At 48.3% G+C, this 23,880-nt stretch overlaps 1 protein-coding gene across 5 annotated transcripts in view; it reads right to left on the bottom strand.

Annotated features, from left to right (window-relative positions):
* Window positions 1-12,566: 12,566 nt before the first annotated feature.
* The window catches only part of Vrk1 (VRK serine/threonine kinase 1), a 97,841-nt gene continuing 86,527 nt past the window's right edge, over window positions 12,567-23,880 (bottom strand). For 3 of the 5 annotated variants that reach the window (XM_033766774.1, XM_033766777.1, XM_033766778.1), the window contains exon 13: window positions 12,569-13,804. In XM_033766774.1, the coding sequence (XP_033622665.1) occupies window positions 13,749-13,804 (56 nt within the window). In that variant the 3' untranslated portion in view covers window positions 12,569-13,748. Of the gene's footprint in view, window positions 13,805-23,880 lie in introns of all 5 variants that reach the window. The other 2 variants (XM_033766776.1, XM_033766775.1) reach the window with 2 other exon arrangements.

The raw sequence follows: 23,880 nt of genomic DNA, 5'->3' as shown, positions 1-23,880 counted from the left end.
AGGCTGCATCTACTACCCTGGCTCCTCCCTTGACCTCTCTCCACTTCCTGTTCACCATGCTGTGAGCAGCTCCCCTCCACCAGGCCCCTCTGCTGTGCCACCTGACCCCAGACCCAGCCACTATGGACTGAAACCTCTACACACATAAGCCAAAACAAACCTCCCCCGCTTAGATTTGGAAGGGTCAGATGTTGGGTCCCAATGATGAGAAAGTGACTGGGGCCAGGGATTTAGCTCAGTGGTGCCACCGCCTGCCTCACAAATGCAAGGACCAGTGTTCAATCCCCAGTACAAAAAAAAAAAAAAAGTGACTAAGAGGATCACAAAGTATAATGTGCAAAACCCTCGAGTCACACAGAGGCCAGAAGGGATGCTGGTGAGTGGCCTGGTAGAGGGCACAGTGGGTTTTACAGGAGCTGCGGAGGAAATGAGCTGGGTGTCTTCCAGATGCTGGAAAAGAGGCGAAAACGAAGCAAACAACAACAAAAAACCAGTGTGCTTGGGGCAGAGAGAGCCAGGAGCAAGGAATCCACACAGGAAGGGCCAAACCTGCAGCCCTGGAGCCAGCCAGGTGGGCAGTGGGAAGCCAGGGGTCAGGGCAGTCAGTGGGACACCCAACCCCCGGCTCACACAGCATCTGGATAGGGAGCAGCGACCAGGCAAGCTACCGGGGGAGAGAAGGCGCCACCAAAACCAAACCCAAGCCTCTGTCCATGGCTCCCACACTGCGACACGGCCCAAGGAGGAGCAGAAAAAAATCAAGGAATAAATTACACCTGAGCTGAACACACACAGACCGCTTTTCTCATCGCTATTCCCCAAACAACACAGCGTAATGACGACTTATGCAGCAGAGCTTTCATCGCGGCGGGCCTGACACGCACTCTAGGGCTGATCTACAGCCTATGGGAGGACGTGTGCAGGTTCCACAGCAACACCTCACGGTTTCACAGAAGGACCTGGGCGTCTGCAGATCCGATGTCCACAGGTGTCCTGGACCAGAAAAGGTCAGAATCCAGGAACCCGCAAAGAACATCTGCAAATCATTAAGGAAAAGACGAAAACCACTGAGGCGGAAAGGCTTTGAACTGGCTTTTCTGGAAATAATGACTCCAACTATAGGAAGCTGTCTGCATCAGAAATCACTGGGAGGCTGGGGGTGGCAGAGCACACACTTAGCATGTGCAAAGGCCCTGAGTTTGATCACAGCATGAACACAAAAAAATAACAGTAACAGTGAGGGGGAGATGCTGACTTGGTGCCCATGCGCTATGAAGGACCCAGCAGGGCACAGAGCCCAACAGGAAGCAACCATGGCTATTTAGGAATAAAACAAGAATATGAATATATATATATATATATATATATAAAATGTTCTTTGATGGTTATCAAATCAGAGGACATGAATGTGTACCAGGCATTTGGGGTCTTATTCCTTACACATGGAATTGCTGGATGTTGCTATGGAAACACTGCCAAGACACGGAGGTCCGACAAGATGCATTGTCCTGGGACGAGCCCCGGAGGCCATCCCACGCCCACAGAGGGTGGAGCAGGCACTCTGCTGGGGGCTGGTGACAGCAGGGACTCGAAGTCCTTTCCTGAACATTGGGGTTCTCTGAGCCACACTGCCGGCCGCTGTGTAAGGAAGATTTGGTGCAGACAGCTGGAAGCTCGATGGGGTTCACAGAAAGTGGACCAAATGCAGTACAGTGGCTGAACTGGGTCCCACGGAAGAAATACGCCCAAGTCCTGGGAGCCACGCAGACTGTGCAGGCCCGTGAGGCTGTGGCAGCCATGGGCCTGCCACGCCTTGAGTTTGCACTTTTGCGTCTACCTCGTGGTCCCAGAAAGCGACTCCTTCTGCTGCCCAGACAACGGGCCCAGCCAAAACTTGGTCCACATGCCCCCAGGAGGCAGGGCCAGCGGCTCCAGCATTGAGGATGGGGAAGGCTCTGATGGTGAAGGAGCCGGCCAGCTGGATCGCTGTCTCCGCTGCATTAGCGGCTCCAGGCCTTGACAAGGCAGCCTCCTGGTGTGGGCTCCCTTATTTTTGCCAAGGGGAGCAATTTACTTGGGGGAAGTAAGAGACACAAGCAGGGCTTTGTTGGGCAAGAGCAGCAGAGAGGCAGAGGCAGGGAGCCCTGCACTGGATTCTGGCCCCAGCTTCCCCCTTCTGTGCTGCAGAGCTCTGGGGCTGTCATTTCCCTCAGGGAACTACCAATGGCCCACATGCCAGTGGCCCTGCTGAGACCCTAAAGCCATCTGCAGGGGCCCTCGTGTGTCCAGTTAGTCTGAGAGTGCTTCGAGAGGCGTCACCATGCCGATGACAGCTCTGCTGTGTGGGAAGGCCATGGGTGGGAGGGCGGTGATAGGATGGAAATCTATGGCCTCATAGTTCTGCAGGCCAGAAGCATGAAATCAACATGGCAGCAGGGCTGGATCCTCTTGAGGGCTCCAGGAAGACTCTGTCCCACATTCCTCTCCCAGCTTCTGGGAGCTGACAGTGTTCCCTGGCTTGTAGGGGGCTGGATTCTCCCACATCTTCACATGGCCTTCCTTCTATGTGAGTCTGTGTCGGGCCCCCTTCATACAGCCCTGCTGGGTGAAGGAACACTCCAGTGACCTAATTCTAACCCGCTAGCCCTGTGAAGACCCTACTGCCAAATATAGTTCTATTCTGAGGTACTGCAGGACTTAGACATATTTGGAGGGACATAATTCAATTTGTAAAACTGGAATTAAAAAAACATGGTGATCCAGCCCTTCTATACATCTCAGGGAGGGAAAAGGACCCTTCCAGACGTCATTTGGTCACTGATCGTGTGGGGAGGAGGTAGAGGACAAAGAAACATCAGGGTGACATTTTTGGAGAGACTGTGGTGAGGGGTCAGGCACATGGCCACACTAGCTGGTCTAGATCCCAGCCCTGTTCTTTATTCTGATGCAATTTTCTTAATCTCCATAAGCCTCAGTCCTTCCTTCTGTGAAATGAGGGTAAAAAGGACAGTTCCTATCCCCCAGAGCACACTGAGAATTACACGAGGGCCATGTGAGATGTGCCTGGGAGTGGTTGACATGTAGTAAGTCCTCAAGTAACAGAATGACCACAGCCTCTCTATCGCCAGTTTCTGTGACACCAAGGTTGCTTAATTCCTGTATGGTGATAGTGTGAGGACGAGGGAACAGAGATACACGCTGAGGGGTGGGCCGGATTCTCACCAGGCAGAAATGCCCAGGCCTCCCACATCCCCTGGAAATGCAGGTGCCCAGAAGGTGGGAAGATGGTGGACACCATCTCTCGTCACCACAGCAAATGCTCCACGGGAAAAGGTACGTCCGCGGCTGCTCCCACTGCCGACTGGTAAATGTTTTATACTTATTTACAGGCAGAGCAATTATGTGTAATTATTCCATAATGCAAACACATTATGAATATTTACAGCACTGTCTCCCCCCTCCTCCTAAGGAATCTGGCTGAACTCTGTGTTCAAGATATTTTGTGTAATTGAAATTTGGAACAGGTGGTGGAAGGAAAGGAGAGCCTTCCTGACTGAGGTTAAGGAAACTGCAGTAAGCTTTCTTGTTAAAATAGGGAAGCTGTTCGAGAACGGAAGAAAACTCTTCGCAGAGGAATCCTGCACATCAGGACTTCTAACACAGCTGTGCTGAGAAATCAGGAGCTCCAGGAAGTGGTCCCTGTGGGGCCAGGTCCCTCTAAGAGTCACTTTTGCATCTCTTTACAGCACTTTGCACATCTAAAGGTATTTTTATTTGCTCACTTGCCTATGGCTCACCTCCCCCACTGGAAGCAGAGCCCCACAGACCCATTTCATTGGCGCTGGGTGTTCCCTGGCACCCAGAAGAGTTCCCAGCACACATTAGGCACTTAATGAATGTCTGACTCACAAGCAGACACATAAATACATAAGTCACTATCAGAAGGGAAAGAATGGAGAGGGCAGTGTTAAATGAGCACTTGCTATATCTACGTCAGTGACATGATACCCACCTACACACTCCTAGGGTTGGAAATTTTACCTTCAATGCATGGATCAGGAAACTGAGGCTCTGAAAGGTTATGTGGCTTGTTCAAGATCACCCAGGCAGGAGCCGGGCGTGGTGGCGCATGCCTGTAATCCCAGCACTCAGGAGGCTGAGGCAGGAGGATTGCTGCGAGTTCGAGACCAGCCTGGGCTACATAGTGAGTTCCAGGTCAGTCTCAACTACATAGTGAGACCCTGTCTCAAAAAACCAACCAACCAAACAAACAGTAATAATAATCACCCAGGCACAAAACTGTGTGCTTGACATCTCACCCAAGTCTTGGACCTCGAGATGTCTCCTGCCTCAGGCACCAAAGAAGTAACATGCTTCAGGGCAGCCAGAGTAATTGCTGCGAGCGAGACCAGCCTGGGCTACATAGTGAGTTCCAGGTCAGTCTCAACTACATAGTGAGACCCTGTCTCAAAAAACCAACCAACCAAACAAACAGTAATAATAATCACCCAGGCACAAAACTGTGTGCTTGACATCTCACCCAAGTCTTGGACCTCGAGATGTCTCCTGCCTCAGGCACCAAAGAAGTAACATGCTTCAGGGCAGCCAGAGTATCATGGGTCCCCACTGATAGTCCTGCTGTCACCAGAAAGGGGTGGTCAGATGCAATCGGTGTTTGCAAAAAGAGAAAGAGGACCCAAGAGCAGGGAGAACACTGGCAGAAGGAGCTCATTTTCCAGATAGCCGGCAACTTGAAGTATCTGAACTTGGCCTTGGCCAAAGTACAGATCGGTGGCACAGTCTGCCGTCTGTCCCCAGGCTACCTGTGCAGATGCAAGGGCCAGAACCAACCTCTGCTCACCCAGCCTGGACACACACACCCTCGTTATAATGGCCTGTGTTCCTTTGCCCTCCGACAGATGGCTGGACTCTTCTGCCGCTCCAGCCAGGAGAGTTGGGGCAGGGCAGCAGATTGCAATGAGGACGGAGCTGGTAAGCCCACAGGGGCACAGAGTGTCTTACTTGGGGGTGACAGCCTGCATGGGAAGAGACTATGGGGCTGGAGTCTGAAGCTGTGGCTTGGCCCCATACCCCAGCTGTGTGACTTTGGAGGTCACTCTACTCCACCCCGGTGTCCTGTCTCTATAGATCACTCCTTCCTGTGGAATTACTGCAGAGATTTAATGCACTGCGATGACACATAAATCACTTGGGTTGACAAAGAGAATGAGCTTCTAAAGAGTAGATGATGTAGCCTCTTGGCCAAGTTCTCCTAAATCCAGCACATCTGAAAATCTCTTTCTTTGCTGAACTCACCTCTCCCGCAGAACTCATCTGGAAATCGTATTCCACACAATGCTGGGAGAGAACTTACAAGTCATTTGACCTGCCCATTCTTCAGATGGGGATGCTAAGGCCCAGGAAAGAGAAGTGGGCAAGCCACAGCCACTCAGTGAGGCAGTAGTGAGCAAGGAATAGAACTCCAAATTCCCAAGTTTGTCCTCTTCCTTAGTGGTAGACATTCTGTCTCAGTTACCATTGCTGTATAACAAACATCCCCCATATGTAGTGGCATAAGACAATAAATTGTTTTATTATCTGTGCTAGTTTGCTAAGGCTTCTATACAAAATAGCATAGACTAGATGGTTGAAACAAAGGAAATTTATTTGCTCAGTTACAGAGGCTGGAGGCCCAAGGTCAAGGGCTGCTTTCTCCTGAGGCCTCCCTCCTAGGTTTGCAGATGGTCTGTCTTCTTTCCATGGCCTCACATGGTCTTTTCTCTGTTCATGCCCTTCCCTGGTGATTCTTCATTTTTCTTACAAGAATATCGGTCCTATCGGACTGCGGAGCCGAGTGCTAACAACTCCCGGGCTCAGCCTGGAATTCTGAACCCAGCTCCAGTCAGTCCTACTCCCTGAGAAGCGAGCAGAAGGTTCTGTAGTGACCCATAAAGCGATCATCACAGGGTCGCCACTTCCCGTCCACGATGGCAGCAGGACCTTTGGCTGTGAATGACAATTGCTCCTTTTGGTCAAGCCCTGCCCTCATGGTCCCCTCTGGAGCACAGTCTGAGGCGATCTCACCCACATGCAATACCAACCTGGAGCTATTTTCTTCCTATTTAAATTCCCCCTTCTTTTTGCCACTTGATAAAATATAACACAATAGTTTTTCCCTGGAAAGGACAGCTATTTCATCAGAATTACAAAGCACCTTCAATTTGAACTCAACTTGTAACCATAGCTGAAGACTATTTTGCTTTAAGTCACCATTATGTGGAATGTTATTCATTACTCTTCTTTTATCCCCAGCAATATGTTTTCTATCAATGTGTGCCTTTTGTTACTCTTTTTTTTTTAAACATAAATGAATCTCTCTCTACCACAATATTGTATGAGCAGGCAACACACGTGCCAAACTCCTGCGTGTCTGTGGCTCGTTGGGAAAGCAGAAGGGAATTGGATTAACTCTTTCTCCTGGGCCTGGCCTAGGACTTGCTAACTCTCACTGCCTTGTGAAAAGGAGACCCCACAGGTCTCATGGGCAGGGTCGGTCTTGTGGACATCCAAGCTTCTGGACACTGAGGCCTGGGGTGGAGAGCAGCATGGCCACTCTGGACAGAGCACCAGAGGTCACTGCTTGCCCTGGTGGGGATGTGATGTGAGTGTAGCCCCAAGGTCCAATTGTGGGAAGTCTGGTCCTTGGTGAGCCAGTACTAAATGGTGGAACTTAGAAGTGCAGCCCGGTGAGAAGAGTTGGGCATCAGGATCATTCCCTCAGAAGGGATTAATGTCATCCTCTGGGACCAAGTCAGTTCTCACAAGAGCAAGCTATCACAAGTTGTTGCATCCGCCTCTCCCACTTCCAGCTTCCTGCTATCCACGTGACCTCTTCTCCTGAACATGTGACCACCACAGTGATACCACCTGTCCTGAGAGCCTTGCCAGGGGTCTAATTGATGGGCGACAAGATCTTGGACTTTACAGCTCCAAACCTGTGAGCTAAATAAAATGCAATCCATTACCCAGACTCAGGTATTTCCTTAAAGCAGCAGGAAATGGATGACTACACTCCCTAGAGTGAAGACAGGCTCCTGCTAAGTGGAGCCACTAGTGGTGACAAGGGTGAGGGGCCTCAGAGGTAGGAGCTGGGTCAGGGTGAAATCTCCATTTCTTGTTGGGTGGCCTTGAAAGCGTTACTGAGCCCTGGTGGGCCTCACTGTCCACCTCTGCAGAATAGGGACTCTGAAGAGTGGGGTGGGGTGAGGGTCATGCCTCTCCTTGTCAGCATGCTAAGCCAGCTCTGAAAGGCTCCCAGTGTGAGTGTCATGGCTGCTTTTCAAGGAAAGCAGAGTCCCCAGCAGGGTGCTGCTCACAGGACCGTACAGTCTGGGAAGGAAGACACAAGATCCTTCCCTTCTGTAACCCTTGCTCCCAGGCAGCCTCCTCCAGGAAACCGTCCTCCACCCCCCAAATCAATCCATGTCCCAAGAGCACCTAACAAGGTCCCCCATTGGTCCCCCACAGAAAGCTTGGGCTTAGCAAACAGATGTGGGCCTGTGGGTCTCTGCCTATTTGTCTCCAGGATCCCAGAGCCTAATGTCTTCTTGGGGCTTAGAAATGCTAGCTGGCTTGACTGAGACACCAGGGTGCAGACACAGTGCTGGCACTAAACAACACAATGCTGCATAGCTCTGGCCTCTGACAGAGGCTGAAGGTGGGTCTTCTGAGCTGGTGTGGCATTCACTAAAATGCAGGTCACTCTGGGGAAGGCAAAGCACACTGAGGGGCTGGGCATAGCAGAATGATCATGTGGCAAAGTTAATTTATGTCACATCCCCATCAGCCTGAGAAATTAGCCAGCATCTGGGAAGGCACAGGGCAATTTATAAAAATCTCAGGAACAAAAAGGAAGTACATTCGAAGGGTCTACACCAGCAATGGGTTAGTATCCAGAATATGCAAGAAATCACTGCAGATGGATCAGAAAGAGCAGAATAGAAAAATGGACAAAAATAAAGAACAGGAAGAAAACAAGACTTAGCAAGTACAAGCTACATTAGTAATCAGTGAAATGATACTCAAAACAAAAATCACTTTGCATATATGAGGTTGGCAAAAATTAGAAAGTGGAGTTAGGCCAAGTGCTGGTGACACAGTGAGCTACAGCATCACTTAATCAAATTAGATGTCCCACAATTCCCTTTTGGGTTTACAGTCCAAAGGAATCCACACATGGCCCAGAAGGCCACACATGAAGCCCTCAAGGCAGAAAGACCACATTTTATTCAAATCAAGGTAAGAAGCACTAGTATTTTATATATTGGCAGAAAGGAAGGGAAAATGCAGCAAATTAAGTCATTATAAAATGCTTTCTTTTCACTTAGAAATTTATATTCACCGGAAGAGTTCTTTCAGCCTTGTTTGGATCTTTTTATCATTTACTGTTGGGCAAGCATATAATGGAAAGCACAAGTGGAACATGCAAATGCATCCTCCCTTCTCTTGTAGCTCCCTTGCACCACCGTCTGCCTACGAGTGGTCAGCACCATCCATCCACCCAGTGGTGCCCACAAGGGCTTGAATCACAAAGCCTTTCCTGGGCCGGGGATTTAGGTCAGTGGTTCTGCCACCTGCCTTGCAAGCACAAGGACCAAGTTCAATCCCCAGTACCACATACACAAAACAAAGCCTTTCCTGTGCATGCTGCATGCTACCGCCCAACACCCTGCTAAACTACAGTTGCCCCTGCTCTGGTTCCAACAGAGTACAGATGATGCTTGGGGGGCCAGTGGTAGCGACGGGTTTCAGCTGTACAGTGCAAGCATAGAGGGCCAACCAGCCTGAGATGTGGCATCTGTGTACTTGCTGGGCATCGGGGCACAGTGGGGAAATGAGGTAAGAACATGCACAGAGAGGGTGCAGCAGCCAGAGCTATGGGGAGGAGACGCATACCACCATTCACATAGAGCAGACAACACTGAGGAAGAGTGGAGTGGACTAAATAAATAAATAACAACAACGATAGCATGACAAGGGGAAGCCTTAAAAGCACTGTGAAGTCACACATTAAATCCTCCCAACCCCCACTCTCTGCAGTTCGTATCTGCAGTGGGGAACCCAAGGCTCTGAAAAGTGACATGGAGAACCAGGCCCAAGAGCAGTCTTTCACTTATTGAGCACCTACTGTGTGCCAGATGCTCATTAGCCTCACAACAATTTTCCAGAGCAGATGGGTGCCCTCACTTTATAGAAGCAGAAACTGGGGCTCAGACAGAACTTGCCAGCATGGGGACACATAGCTCATAAGACCAAGCTGAGATTTGGACCCCGTATGAGGCTCCATAACTCACAGTGTCTCCATGATTGACTTTTCTTTTTTTTACCATATGGCCAGGTGAGGGAGGCAGAAGAAAGGCAAGGAACCCAGAGCTGGGTCTGTAGGGGACAGAAAGGATTTGCACATTGGGAGAGGGCAGGGATGGAGTGCAGAAGCCTGTAGAGAAGGGGAAATCCCAACTCACGCCCTAAAGTACAAGGCACTGGGCAGCTCCATGTGCTGAGGTAAACATATGGCCAAGGCTGTGGCTGCAAGGCGAGCTAGGGGACAGCCCATCACGGGTGCCCCTGTCACAGCCCCTTCGCTTGACCTCCAGGTAAGGCAGAGAGCTCCTCTCCCCTGAACGCCGATCCGTCTGTGATTCCATCCAGCCCATGCTGCCCTTCTGAGCTGAGTGTGGGGGAAGCAGATGGATGCAGTGTAATTTGAGTTAAATTCTGTGCACACTGGGAGTCAGGGAGGCCTCTCAGAAGAAGCAGGCTTTGAACTAGCAGGAGGAGCAAGATCAGCATCTTGGCAAGGCAGAAAAGAACATTGAGGAAGAGTGAGCAGCAAACAAAAATACAGCAAGCCCGTGTGCTCTCAGCTCCACTGATCTTCTCTAATTAGACAAGAGAAAAAATAAAAGGCATTCAAATGGGAAGGAGGAAGTTAAATTGTCTCTGCTTGCAGATCACATGATCTTATACACAGAAAACCCCCAAAGACTCCACATAAGAGCCATTCGAACTGAAAAATGAATTCAGTAAACTTACAGGACACAAAAATCAGGAACATCCCTATACTAACAGTGAGCTACCTGAAAAAGAAATCAAGAGAACAACCACGTGTGCAATAGCTACAAAATGATTAAATTTTAGAACTAAATTTCACCAGATAAATAAAAGACCTATACCCTGAAAGCTACAAAATGTTGATGAAAGAAATTAAAGAAGACCTAAATAAATGGAAAGATATCCCATGCTCATGGATTGGAAGAATCAATATTGTCAAAACATCCATAGCATCCAAGGTGATCTACACATCCAGTGCAAACCTTATCAAAATTTCAGTGTCATTTTTCATAGAAATAAAAAAGATAATTCTAAACTTCATAATGAACTACAAACAAACCCTGAATGGAGAAGGTAATCATGAGCAAAAAGGAAATATCACACTACCTGATGTCAAACTATATTACAAAGCTATAGTAATTTAAGAAGTATAATAGTGGAAAAAAAATCTATCAACTAAAGGATCCAAACAGAGAGCCCAGAAATGAACTCACATGCATCAATTCACTTTTGACAAAGGGATTGGTGATATTCAATGGGAAAAATGATAATCTCTTCAAAAATCTGTTGGGAAAACTTGATATTCACATATAGAAGAGGGAACTTGGACCCTTATCTCAGCCACATGACAAATCAACTCTGAATAAAAACTTAAACACTAAGCCAGAAATTGTAAATCTACTAGAAGAAGCTATCAGGGAAAACTATATGACATAGGTCTAGGCAATGAGTTTTTTGGATTTGATCCCCAAAGTTCAGGCAAAAAAAGCAATGATAGACAAATTGTATTACATCAAACTGAAAACCTCCTGCACAGAAAACAGATGTCAGTCTGTGGAGACAACCTTCAGATTGGGAGAAAATATTTGCACGCCAGGCCATACAACTGATCAGGGATTAATATCCAAAATATATACTGCACTTGGACAACTCAGTAGGCAACAGGCCCAATTAAAGAAATGGAAGGGTCCTGCGTAGACATTTCCCAGAAGAAAACATAAGAGTGGCCCACAGATGTATGAGAAAATACTCACCATCAGCATCATTAGAGAGATGTAAACTGATACCACAGTGAGGTATCGTGCCCGTCAGAGCAGCTGTGATTAAAAAGTGTTGGTGCAGATGTGGGAAAAAGAGAATGCTGCTGGTGGGAATGTAAATGCTAAAAACGGACTTAACATAGCATCCAGCAATCTCATTCCTGGGTTTTGACCCAAAAGATTTGAAATCCATTTGTTGAAGAGATGCTTGCATTCCCATATTTGTTGTGAAATTATTCACAATAGCCAAGCTCTAGAATCAACCTATGACAGTCTGTAGATGGACAGATAAAGGAAATGGAATACTATTCAGTCATAAAAAGGAATGAGTAATACTCACCACAGAGAAGTGATGGATGTCTGAGATGACAGATGTGTTTAACCTCATCTAAACATTATACAACATGTACATGTATTGAAATATCACATGGCTCCCCGTCAGTACCATGATTTCTGTTTCTATATATCAGTTTTAAAATAAATGTGATTTTTAAAACACTTAAATGTAAAACAACATGGAAATTTCCCTTGCAACAACATGGATGGAGAATATCACACTAAGTGAAATAAGCCAGGCATGAAAGACGAATGTTCCTTGTCTTCACTTACAGCGGTACTCACGGAAGCAGGGGGTAAAAGGGTAGTTACTGAGGTTGGGCTGGGGCGGCAGAAGGAGGGACACAATGGTCAAAGGGTACAACATCTTAGTTACACAGGAACACCAGGCTTGTTTATTTTTTGTGAGATCTATAGTCCAGTGTGGCGAAGATGGCTGATCACAGGGTATTGTACACCTCAAAACTGCTAAGAGTAAATATCAAGTGTTCTTACTATAAAAAGCATTAAGTTTTGAAGTGACGGATGGGCTAACTAGCTTCATTATTCCATACTGTACTCATAAATTGTAACATCACTTTGTGACCTTTAAGTGCACGGTTATAAGTTGTCAATGTAGAATAAGTAATAAATTTTTTTCAAACTCAGCAGTAAAGTATGTAGCTTCTTACTCAGTAGTTGGAAATGGGGGCTGACCCTAGCCGCGGGCTCTTCCACTGACCTGTGTGACCGCTCAGGCTGGCAATGCTAATTGGGGGCCTCACAACAGGCTGGGTGCCAGGGGTACCTGGGCGTGGGGTGCTCATCTCCTGGCAGGCCATCCCTGGCTGGTTCACACAGTGGCAGCTGCAGTATCTCCAAAAGGAGAAAGACCAAGCAAACCCCAAGATACAATCACTACACAGCCTTCAGGGTGATATTAAGTCACTTTGCTGACATCCCATTAGCCAAAACATGTCCAAAGAGTGGAAAAAAGAATCTAGATCTTGAGGAGCATGAAGAATTTTCCTCTGCCTTTATTATTTCAGAAAAGCTAAAGGCATCCAAAGAGAACTCAGGAGGACTCTGCCCATGGCCACATTCGACGGAAGCCTGGAAGTCCAGTTATGGATGAGAATGTGCTCCATCTTGAGCCCCAGATTCCCAGCCCTAGGTATTAAAACCAGGCATTTTAGGTGGCAAGCAGACTAATGTGAAGAATGGGTTTCTGCTGTGTCTCAAACGTCCCTCTGCGGTGGCCTTCCCAGCCTCAGCCTCCACAATTCAGTGGGAGAAAGCCCCTCCTTCATCTCCTTCTCCAACAATCATTCCAGGTCAAGGGTCCCTCTCCGCAACCCTCCTCCCCCAGGATTACCAGGCTCAAGAGCTGGAAGCAGGTGTCTCTTGAGCCTTCTCCTCCCTCGGTGATTATCATTACTGTGTAACTGAGGACACCAGAAGCAGCACTGCGACGGGCTGCAGGCCCAGGCTTCTCCTTGAATCACTCTCCAAGACCAGGCGATGGAAGACAAGGAAATGCAGCTAATTGAGACTAGAGGCTGTTCTGAGCCACTCTCTAATTTTCCACTGTTAGTTCCTTTTTATTCTGCGGCATTATCCTTTTGGTCACTGACTTTCAAACACGACTTGTTATGTATCACACTTAAACAGGAGTATTTGTAGCAGGATTGTTATAACACAGACCTAGACGTGGATTTCTTTAAGCGAACCTGTTCTACAGACCTGAGGCACCACCTACAGTGCCAGCCACACACCGGTGGAGCACAAGCCCAAGATATGCACAGTTACCAGGGTAGGCAAACCGTGTGTCGTGTGCTGTTCCCCAACCAGGCGGTGATCGCAGAATGAATTCCTCTAGCGGCTTTCTAGTTTTGCATGGCCCTGAGTTTGGAGGGACATGTGTCAGCAAGGACACTGAAGGACACCCCAGTTGGATCAGCCATTCACAAGCACACAATGATTTCACATCTCCTCTGTGGAGAGCATTGGAAACACTGTACAAGGCAAAGCTGCCTTGAAGATCTCACAACACAGGGACATGACTGGGGACAGGTGAAACGCAAACAAATCATGACCCTGCCGAGAGTCTACCTAGCAGAGAGTCACACACATGCCACAAGGGCAGAGAGAAGAGGAGCTCTCACTGGGGAAGGTCAAGCTGAGTCTCGAAGGAGGCCAACAGGTCAACCTGGCAGAGAAGGCTGAGACTGCCCCGTTAGAACAGACAGGCTCGGCCTACTGCAGAGACAGAAGAGGTCCTCAGGTCACGGGTGCCAAGGGCACGGCAGGGCTGGGTGCGGCCTTTGGTCCCTGGCCTGGAAAGGAGAACCACAGGTCAGTGAGTGTGGCCACCCAGGGACCATCAACGCCACGCACCCCTCCCCCTCCCTGCAAGTGTTCCCAACAGCCACTGAGAAGCCACATGCGTGTTTCCTGGGGGCTGTCGCTGCTTTGGCCTTATTTGGATTATTTTCAGAATTACCGCCAGAGTCCATTTCAAGCCATATAGTGGGTTTTTATAGCAATTACATTGTTTTTGATCCCAAGTGCTATTTTCCTCAGTGTGACTATCCACTGTGTTGTTAGATTTGGCCCCAAAGAATTTGGAGCCATTTCCAAGCACGAAATCTACCCACAACGTCAGTGCTCCAGGCTGTATGGCCTTGCGGATGGGCCTCGGCCTGCGGCTTCCTCACCTGCCCAGGGCAGAGTTCTGACCTGCCAGCTAGCAGCTGGCGTGCGCACCAGTTACGCTGGACAGGTACTTGTGCTGGAGCCTAGTGACCTGTGCCACCTGCCCTCCACTCAGGGGGGGTCACTGAGCAGGCCCTGCCTCCTGCCCATGACATGGAGGTCCAGCCAAACTGGTCACCATCTCCTCACTATGCTCATCTTCCCTTCTAATTTTCAGAGTGCCAGGCCGGCTGGGGGTGCCTGAGACCCCAGGATTTGAATTGGGCACAGGAAGAGCAGTAACTGCTTACTGTGGCAGTCACCTTATAAGTATTTACTATAGCACAAACGGTGTGGGATATTTGTCTTAAAAAGTCTGATCATTAACTAAAAACCACACCTTACATACAGCCAACACCACGAAGCATTTTCTACTAACAAAGTTTGCAAAATCCTACTCAGTACAAGAGGTGATGGGGCCAGGGACAAAGCATTTCTAGGCCTCTGGGCCCTCCAGACCCATGCCTGGGGACTCCCCTTCCACCCACACCCCTTCTGGAGAGGAAACGTAGTTCTGTGATGCCCAGCCCGGCTCTAGGAGTTACACGCCATCAGCTATTGAAAACAAAACCCCAGTGCCATAGAGGCCATCGGAGAGATGCCCTGGCATTTCTGAGCTGGGGACTGCAGTGGGGGCACTGTGACGGGGCCCAGGGTTCCTGCTCCTGAGGGCGCCCGGGGCACCAGGGAGCGGGTGAGCAGGGTGACTCTGTCACTCACAGAGAAAAGTCACTTCCCAAAATACCACTCGCTGCAGGTAAACGGGAGAAAGGTCAGAGTGACGCGGGTGTGTGTGTCACCAACCGCCTCGTACATAAAAATTGCCTAATTACGGGGCTAAGAGAGGGGCGTGCATGCTATGCCTCTGAGCTCCGTACATCGGCGCTGCATGTGAGGGGACGCCTCTCTGAGAGGCCCAAACTGAGCAGATCTCAGGGAAGACACCAGGATTCTGTACACCAGCCTTCCCCACGACACACAAAACAATCTCTGTACAAACAGCATGAAAACGTCTTATGTATTTGAATCTTTGTATTCATTTCATACATAAGTAATACGACTAATTTTTTTTAATCTTTTGTCCCTGAATTTTCATTATGAAGATTCAAGAGGTATAAATTTCATCCATTAGATCTGGAAGCTCACACACAGTATGTTATTTGAATGAATTAAATTTTGTTGACGTCTGTTTGGCCAGATTTTGAAATAATGAGTACCACGTCATCCATCCTATTTTACAGTACTGGGTATCTAAACTCTGAGCTCCCAACTCTGCAAATCTGAGTTCTTTGTCAAAGACAAAATCCCTTTTGAAGAGATACAATTCTTCTTTAAAAATGACTTTGAAATCCATTTTCCCATCTCCCTCAAAAAAACAATCATGTTATTCATCACGCTCTAGGAAAATGTACATCCTAATATTTCTGTGAGTTTGCTGAAAAAGCAATACATACCATTGCTTTGTCTTTGTATTTTGTACTGGGGATTGAACACAGGGCCTTTGCACTGAATTATATCCCAGCCCTTTTTATTTTTTATTTTTGAGATAGAGTCTCGCTAAGCCACTAAGTTGCCCTGGCTGGACTTGAACTTCTGACCACATGTGTGCATGCATATGCGTGTGCACACTAAGGGACGTCTAGGGCAGCTCTTGGCTTGTTTCTTCGGGTATACTATCGACTAGGGTCAGTGATTGCAGGACCTGGGAAGGAACCCTAGAAATGAGGGTTGCTTCATCAAAAGAATAATTGCAGAGCAGAGGCTGTGTTCTATACATCACAGAAATGGCCAGGACCCTGGTCGCAGAAGCAAGGGTACCCCCAAGATCCCACACACCCATGTAGGAAGTGAAGCATCTGGAACTATGGAGGAGGGGGATGACTTGATCTAGGTCTTCCAAAAATGCTGCTTGCTTGTGGTGCTTACCCATGTGTGTAATGCAAATATCACTCTATACTTACCATTCGCCGGAATTCTTTAACCTTGCAGTTACTTTGCACTGTTTTCTTAATTTCTAAGACTCCCATTTCCCCATAAGAGAATGTAACAAGCAGAACTCTTCCAAGAAGTCAACCACCCAAGAAAAATCCTTATCAAATGCACTGATTATGCCAGAACACTGGCTCCACACCCACTCAATCTCTGAGTGGTACCACAGCAAGGTTAGCTCTTCTGTGAGTAGAGACATGGAGGGCTTGGGCCCAGCGCCAGTGATTCGCCAGTCCCAGGTGGAAACATGAAGTTTCGCACAGGAAGTAACAGCACCTAAGACAATGAAGTTGGAGACCTAGGAACCAGACCCTTACTACACTCACTCAGCCACTGGTCCATTCATCCTTCCATCACCCAATGTTTACCAAGCACCAAGAGGGGCCAGGAACTACAAGAGAAGGGCCAGACAGAAGCAAAGAGTCTCCTGCCAATGAAGAGAGAGTAAGCAGGGCTACATGTCTGGGGATTGGGAATTGAGAGGAAGAGGGTGCCACCCAACCTCATCCCCAGGGGACATGAGGAAGGCTTGGTGTTGGGGAGCAGAGCAGAACAGAGAACAGGGAAAGACAGGGAGGAACACATGTACCCCCAATTCCCAGAGGTAAATCCAAGAATCCCACTGGTTCCAATCTAGACACACGTGGCCTTCTGCCACCTTAACCCTGGGGATCTCCACAGCAGACATGGTGGATCTGTCCTATGGGAGTGACTTGGAGTGAGACGACTTGCTGAGGCGGACCTGGACTGGATCACAGCCCTGCTACTGGCAGGCTGGTGACTCAGATGTGGTAATGCACAGCCCACGTGCCCTGCAGAACTGGGGACTCTTCCCCCGGCTGCTGGGAGTGTGGGCACTGGCTAGAGGTGCTCTCCAAGAGCCACCTTGGTGGAGCAGAGCTGTTTTACCGGGAAGGGGGAAGCCTACATCTAACAACAGATGGATAAGGGGGATAGAGGTGCATCCACAGCACCCCCATGGGGATGGTGCTGAAGGGCCACTAACAGCTCCAGCATGTGCCAACATGGGCCTTTTTTCTGGTACCAGGGATTGAACTCAGGTCCTTGTGCTTGTGAGGCAGGTGATGGAACCACTGAGCTATGGATTGGCCTTTCTCATGCCTGCAGCTGAGCTGACGTTCTCCTACAGGCAGTGGTGCACTGGAGTGGCACACCGCTTGTGAAAGCTGATCCTGGGTGCCTTTTTCCAGCTCCACTTTTGCTGCCATCAAGTGCATATCAATACTGGAAGGTGCTATTATTGGTCTTTCCATGTAAATACAAATATATATATACATACACACACACATATATATATATATATATATATATATACATATATATATATACATATATATAAATTTGAATTTTTGGAAACTGTGCTGTCAACTTTGGAAAAAGTTATCCGTTTACTGTGTTGAGTTGGCACTGTACAGAAATTAATAGCCATATTGGTCTAGAAATGTTAATTTTTTTTTCCATTTGTACAGGGGCAATGCACTGTATTAAATATGTAAGGTCTTATCTACGTGGGTTTGATTACAGAAACTAATATTCTCTAAATTAAAAAAAGGAAAAAAAGAAATACTGGGAAGACTTACACCACAGAAATTGGCAAGTTCTGCAAATCAGGTCCCGTCAACGTCAGCACTTACCAGCCCACTTTTGCCTGCAGCCATTGACCCCAAGGCCTCCTCTGTCTCAGGGTCCACATCCGGCGATGTCAGGTGACTGCAGCGGGCAGAACTGCACCCCGCTGGGCCGTGACACCTGTGATTAATTCCCCCAGTCTCACCCACCTGTTCCCTGGAGTAAGAGGCTTGGGCTAGATTTGGGAGTTCTGGGCCATCCCGCGGAGGGCTGCAGGGTGCGCGGTGTCCCCAATGCCGACAATAGGATGCCCAACTTCCGAGTGGCCTGAGACCCAAGCACCAGCCTCCTGGTATTTGAAAATCTGGCCTCATCTGTAAAACGGGAACAGTCTCTCTGGAAGCTACGGGAATCTGAGACCAGCAAACAAGGAGCTTCTAGTCCTGGAAAGTGTAAATGCTCCCAGCAAAGCAGGGCTCCCTGCTCACCCAGAACTCAGGGGCTCAAACAAGCCAGGAGGCCTGTTTGTGTCCAGAACACAGCACAGCCAAACACGAGATTGGCCCTCCCATCTCTTCTCTGCTGTACACAGAAGACACCGGAGAATTCCAGGAGAGGTATCCGACGCCCAAACAGTCCAATGAAGGGACACCTTTAGAACTGCCTCACTGCACTTCCAGCCAGGGGGCCACAACCTGGCGCACGGGAAAGGGGCTGCCCTGCTCCAAGGAAGAGCTTGGCTGCTTCCCCCTGGCTCAGCCCGGCCCTAGCAGGGGCTGTTACCGTGGTTTCTTTCTCTACTGCGGAGGGTGAAGGAGAGGGGCTATGACTCCGGCCTTTCCCGGAAGCAGGTGAAGGCCACTTGTCTCTGGCTTTCTGTTGTGCACCTCAATCACTCCCAGATCAGCTGTCCGGGAAGATAATCAGACTGCTGCAGTGCAGCTGTCTGGCAGGGCGCCTTCCTGGGCCTGGCCTCCTGGTATTTGAAAATTAGTAACCGGTGTGTCTCAGGTGGGGTTTAACAAGTAGAAATACAGGACGCCCGGCTGAATTTGAATTTCAGATGTATAAAGTACAATGGTTTGAGTGTAAACATGTCTTTGGCAATACCGGGGGCATACTTATGCTAAGGAAAAATTCCTGCTAAGCAGTTTTTTGCTTACCTGAAATTTAAATATAACCAGACTTCTGGTGGGGTTAGAATGTTTGTGTCCCTTCGAAACTCATGTTGAAGCTTAGTCCCCACAGGGGTGAGGTTCACAGGTGGGGCCTTTGGGGAGGTCATTAAGCCCTGAGTGTTTCACCGTCATGAATGCGGATTCAATGTTCTCAGGAGCCTGGTTGCCTTCCTGCCGCTTGGGGTCGCCACGTCCACGCTTTTGCAACATGAGGCTGGAGCAAGAGGGCGCCATCTTGGAAGCATAGAGCTGCCGCCCCCCCCACACCTGCTGGGCCCCGGATGTTGGGCTCCTAGCCTCTAGAGCAGTGAGAAATAATTTTCCTTTACAAGTAACCCATTGTGTTATAGCAGCAAAACCAAACTAAAGCAGCACCCAGTATTGTATCTGGAAATCCCAATTTTAGACGTCCAGAAACGAAAACAGCTGAAGAGAAATTTGTGAAATTCAACTGGGAGCAGCTCTTGCCACTTCTCACATGGCCTGTGTGTGCTGGGATGAGAGCCTGTGTATGCTGCCTCCCCTTGTCCACTCTAGGCCTTCATAGGGGCTAGTGGAGGGCCACGGGAGAGGGAGAGAGAGCTCTGAAACTGTGTAGTGCAGGATGTGCCGCCCAGCTTCAGACAGATGTTTCTGGATTCCCACCTGCGTCCCTGGACCATGGGCTGGAAGAGAAAGGTGGGGTGCACCCAAAGGTCTCTCAATTTCTGTTGGCTGTAGTAGCAGTGAGGTGACATCAATGTGTACCACCACAGCTTGCACCCAAGGGAATTACTGAATGAGAAGGCCCATTAGTAGTTGTAAAACAGGTGTGGTCAAAGCCACAGCCACTTGGCAGCCACATTCACAGTAGTTTCTGATCAAACTGCCTAAGACCCAGAAGAACACTTCCAGAACTGCTGCAGAAGGCAAGAACGATAGCAGAGGGGTGAAAGGGAGGATTTATGAGGAAGACTAACTGCGATGTGTCTTTTATTATAACCCATGTTTTCAACTGAAACCTTCAGTGTATCCTGGGATCACCCGGTATGTCTGTCTGTCTGTCTCTGTCTGTCTGTCTCTCTCTCTCTCTCTGCAAGCTGCCACAGCCAGCAGTCTCCCTAGGAAGCATCCAGAGCTGAGGTGTTGACAGCTTCCTCCTGGGTCCACTGGGTCCACTGGCTCCATCTGGACTTAAATTGCTATCCAGCACGTCTCTGTGTTGGGCCATCTACTGTATCCTGGGATCACCCGGTATGTCTGTCTGTCTGTCTCTGTCTGTCTCTCTCTCTCTCTCTCTCTCTCTCTGCAAGCTGCCACAGCCAGCAGTCTCCCTCGGAAGCATCCAGAGCTGAGGTGTTGACAGCTTCCTCCTGGGTCCACTGGCTCCATCTGGACTTAAATTGCTATCCAGCACGTCTCTGTGTTGGGCCATCTCCCTTTGCCTTCCACCTCACTGGGCCTAGCTCTGCCTTGTCTAGTGACTCAGAAAAGTCCCATTCCTTTTCACATGACAGGTTTTCAAATGATTTGAAGACACTGACCTTCTCTACCATGCTTCCCATGATCACCTGTGTCCTCCTCTCCAGACTAAATGATTGGTTTTCCTTTTCCTCATTGAACAGTTGCTTCACCATCCTCCCTGCTGACTACCTCATTTAAAAGCACCCTAATTTTTCAAGGTCCAAGCAAACGCAGGCACCAGGATTGGAGGGCAAGGCTACGGGTGCCAGCTGAGGCTAGTGCGGGGCCCAGGTCAGGTCATTCCCCTCAGATGGGCCTCGCCCTGGAAGTGCCATCCACTCAGGCCTCCTGCTCTTACCCAACTGATTCTGCAAGGCCAATAACTTGGATAACTGGGTTGTATTTTTTTCTCTCTTCATATAAATGCTCAGCAGATTAATTTCATTTCCTGTTTTCCTCACCTTCCAACCAGTTGTTCATTCACTCAACAAGTATTTTCCCCAAACCAACCAAATGCCAGGTGCTGTGCTTGGTGCTAAGACTAAAGAGATAAAGCAATAATTCACAAGCCACTGGAGAGATTGACTGGAAACCAAGAAATCCATCCCAGCTCTTCTGACTCCCAACTCCCAACATCCTCCAAGGCACCATGTTCACTCTCTGGATCTGCTCAGCCTGACTCACACGTCCACATGGAGAGGAGGGAGAGCCCTGCAGCAGGACAGCAGCAACCTCTCAGGGAAACACCTCCTCCGGGCACTATCCCCTTGGCCTGCACTTGTGCCAGGCCGCCCTGCCTTGTTAAAACCAGTTGGTGCCATGCTCTTATTATCCCTCCTAAGTACTAGAAAAATAAATATATATATGAGAGAGAAATTAAAACATGAAGAGAAGAAAAAATATTGAGCTTGGCATTACTTATGTTTGATTCTACAACATGAGACACTGACATCTGAAGGTGTGTTTTTGTCATTTGGGTCTCTGGTATTTTTTGCTTTTTCCATGATCACTCAGAAATCCCTGGCACCATGCACCAGCACAAGCTAGCTGTCGCCAGGCACACTGGTAGCTCTTGGAAACTGGGGGTTTTTGAAGAGTGACTCTTTCTCCTGACTCCATACCTCTCTTGAACATTACCCATTTCCTTATTAGGAAAACTAAAAGGGATTTACAGGTGAACAGTCCACCTGTCCTTTATCTACCCAAAGTAACATGGAGCCCAGCATGGTGAGGGTCCAGTATGTTAAGGACAGAAGAGCTAGGGTCCCCCCAGAGCACTCTGGACCCCAGCGTCCTCTGACAGCTGGGCAGAGAGGTGAAGGGTTGAAAACAAGAGGCTCATTTGGACCCTGGCCTTTCCTGACTCAGCATGGCTTAACAGCCCAAAATCTTTTTAAAATATCTCTAAAAATGTTAAAGGATAAAATGAAAAAAATCACTCAAAAGATCAAGGAGAAAAAATGGAGAGAAGTCCAACGAATAATAGCTAAGAGCTCCAGAAACATAGAGCAGAGAAATGAGGAGGGAAAACACAATACTCCCCAAAGTGAAGAGCTCAGCACTCAGGTGTGCGGCCCCAAGTCCATGCCACATGTGAGAGCCTGCAGTGGTCACCCTGCCATGACCCTCAAGCTCCTGCGGCCCAGGGCAGCTGGGGGCTGCAGAAAGCACAGAGCAGACAGAGTCCATCGGCCCTGGGTCACCCTCCAAGGGCCTTTCCCCCTCTGAGCCCCAGCTGATTCAGCTTCTGCCACGCTGTCAGTCTACCTCTTCCACTCCAGGGCTGACCGCCTCCTACCCTCTTCTCCCTGGTTCACTGACACACCGAGCTCAGGCTTCTCACCTTCATTTGCCTCTGTCCAGATCTGTCCTCCCGCCAGGTGATCTCCACCTCCACCTCCCCTCCAGACATCAGCTCCAACCTCATCTCCTCCGAGAGGCCTTCCCTGGACACCCTAACAGAATACCTGCCATCCAGAAGACCTTCAGCTGCATTTCTATCTTACTCTTTGTACTTATCACTGTCTGAACTGATTGTATTTATGTATCTTATCTTTTAGCCACCACCAGATTATAAATTCCAGAATGTGAAAAACTTGTCTTTCATTCACTGAATATCTCGAGTTTAGAACAGAGCCTGGCACCAAGTGAATATTCATGATCTGACAAAGAGTTGAGTTCCTAGAACAACAAATGACAAGAAGCCGCACCAAGGCACATCACCATGAAATACAGCATCAAGGATAAAGAGATGCTCCTAAAAGTTTCAGAGCAAAAAGGCAATCAGAATGCATTATACTTGCCCTCAACAATTTCACATGCTAGAAGACAGTGCCTGGTTTGGCACCTTAAAATTTTTTGAAGGAAGGTAACTTCCATCTTGGGCTTCTATACCTAGCAAAACTATCCAGTGTAAAGGGAGACCAAACATATATTTTCAAACATACACAAATTTTTAAAAGCACTGCTTTTTAAGGAAGTTTCTGAGGATGTACTAATACAAAGCAAGATGAAGCCCTGGTGACCAGGAATGGAGACGCAGCAGAGTGGTCAAGAGAAGTCCAGGATCACAGCAAGGAGAAGCATAGGTGATGAGCTGTGCAGCACCCAGGGACACCCCGACATGAGGCAGAACAAGGAGGAAAGGCCTAGGGGAAGGGAGAGAGAGAGAAAGGGAGAGAGGGAGGGAGTAATAAGGAGGGAAAAAGAAAGAAGTGAAATTAAATGAAAGCTACTGGATCTGGTGGGATAACTAAATAGTAAAAAATACACAGAAAACTTCCAAATAATAATAAATTAGTGAGACTTGGATAGGGACAGTGCTGGGGATTGAACCCAGGTCTTCACACTGAGCTACATCCCCAGCTCTTTTAAAACAGAGTCTTGTGAGGTCACCAAGCTGTACTGGCTGAGCTCAAACTTGCGATTCTTCTGCCTCAGCTTCCCAGAGTGTTGGGATTACAGAGGCATGCCACCACGCCTGGCAACAATTTTTAATTCTAGAAATAAAAAGGAGTTTTGTAAAACTATGGAAAAGATGTCACAGTCTACTGAAATAACCAGTATCTACTTGGCTGAAATAATGTCAGTGTGGACTATCAATTTATCTAAAAACACATCATTCTGAAAAGATGGAAGAGGAAAAAGAGGATCAGAGCTAAGACCTTACCTGCCATAGCAAGATCTCCGTATCTGAGTTTACAAATTGATAGTTAACTACATCAGTGTCACAGGATGAAAGACCAACAACACACAATTCAATTGCATTTCTTTAAACTAACACCAGACCCATGGATACTGAAATTAAAAATATTTACAAATGCTTCAAAGAAAATGGAATACTGGACTGGGGATTTAGCTCAGTGGCACTATGCCTGCCTAGCAAGCACAAGGTCTTGAGTTCAATTCAAAGAAACATAAGAGAGACAGAGGGGGGGGGAAAGGGAAAGGGAGAGGGA

Source organism: Fukomys damarensis, unplaced genomic scaffold (genome assembly GCF_012274545.1).
Source record: "Fukomys damarensis isolate Sample0158 unplaced genomic scaffold, DMR_v1.0_HiC HiC_scaffold_21, whole genome shotgun sequence".
Lineage (NCBI taxonomy): Eukaryota > Metazoa > Chordata > Mammalia > Rodentia > Bathyergidae > Fukomys > Fukomys damarensis.
This window is presented reverse-complemented; position numbering and strand designations above follow the sequence as displayed.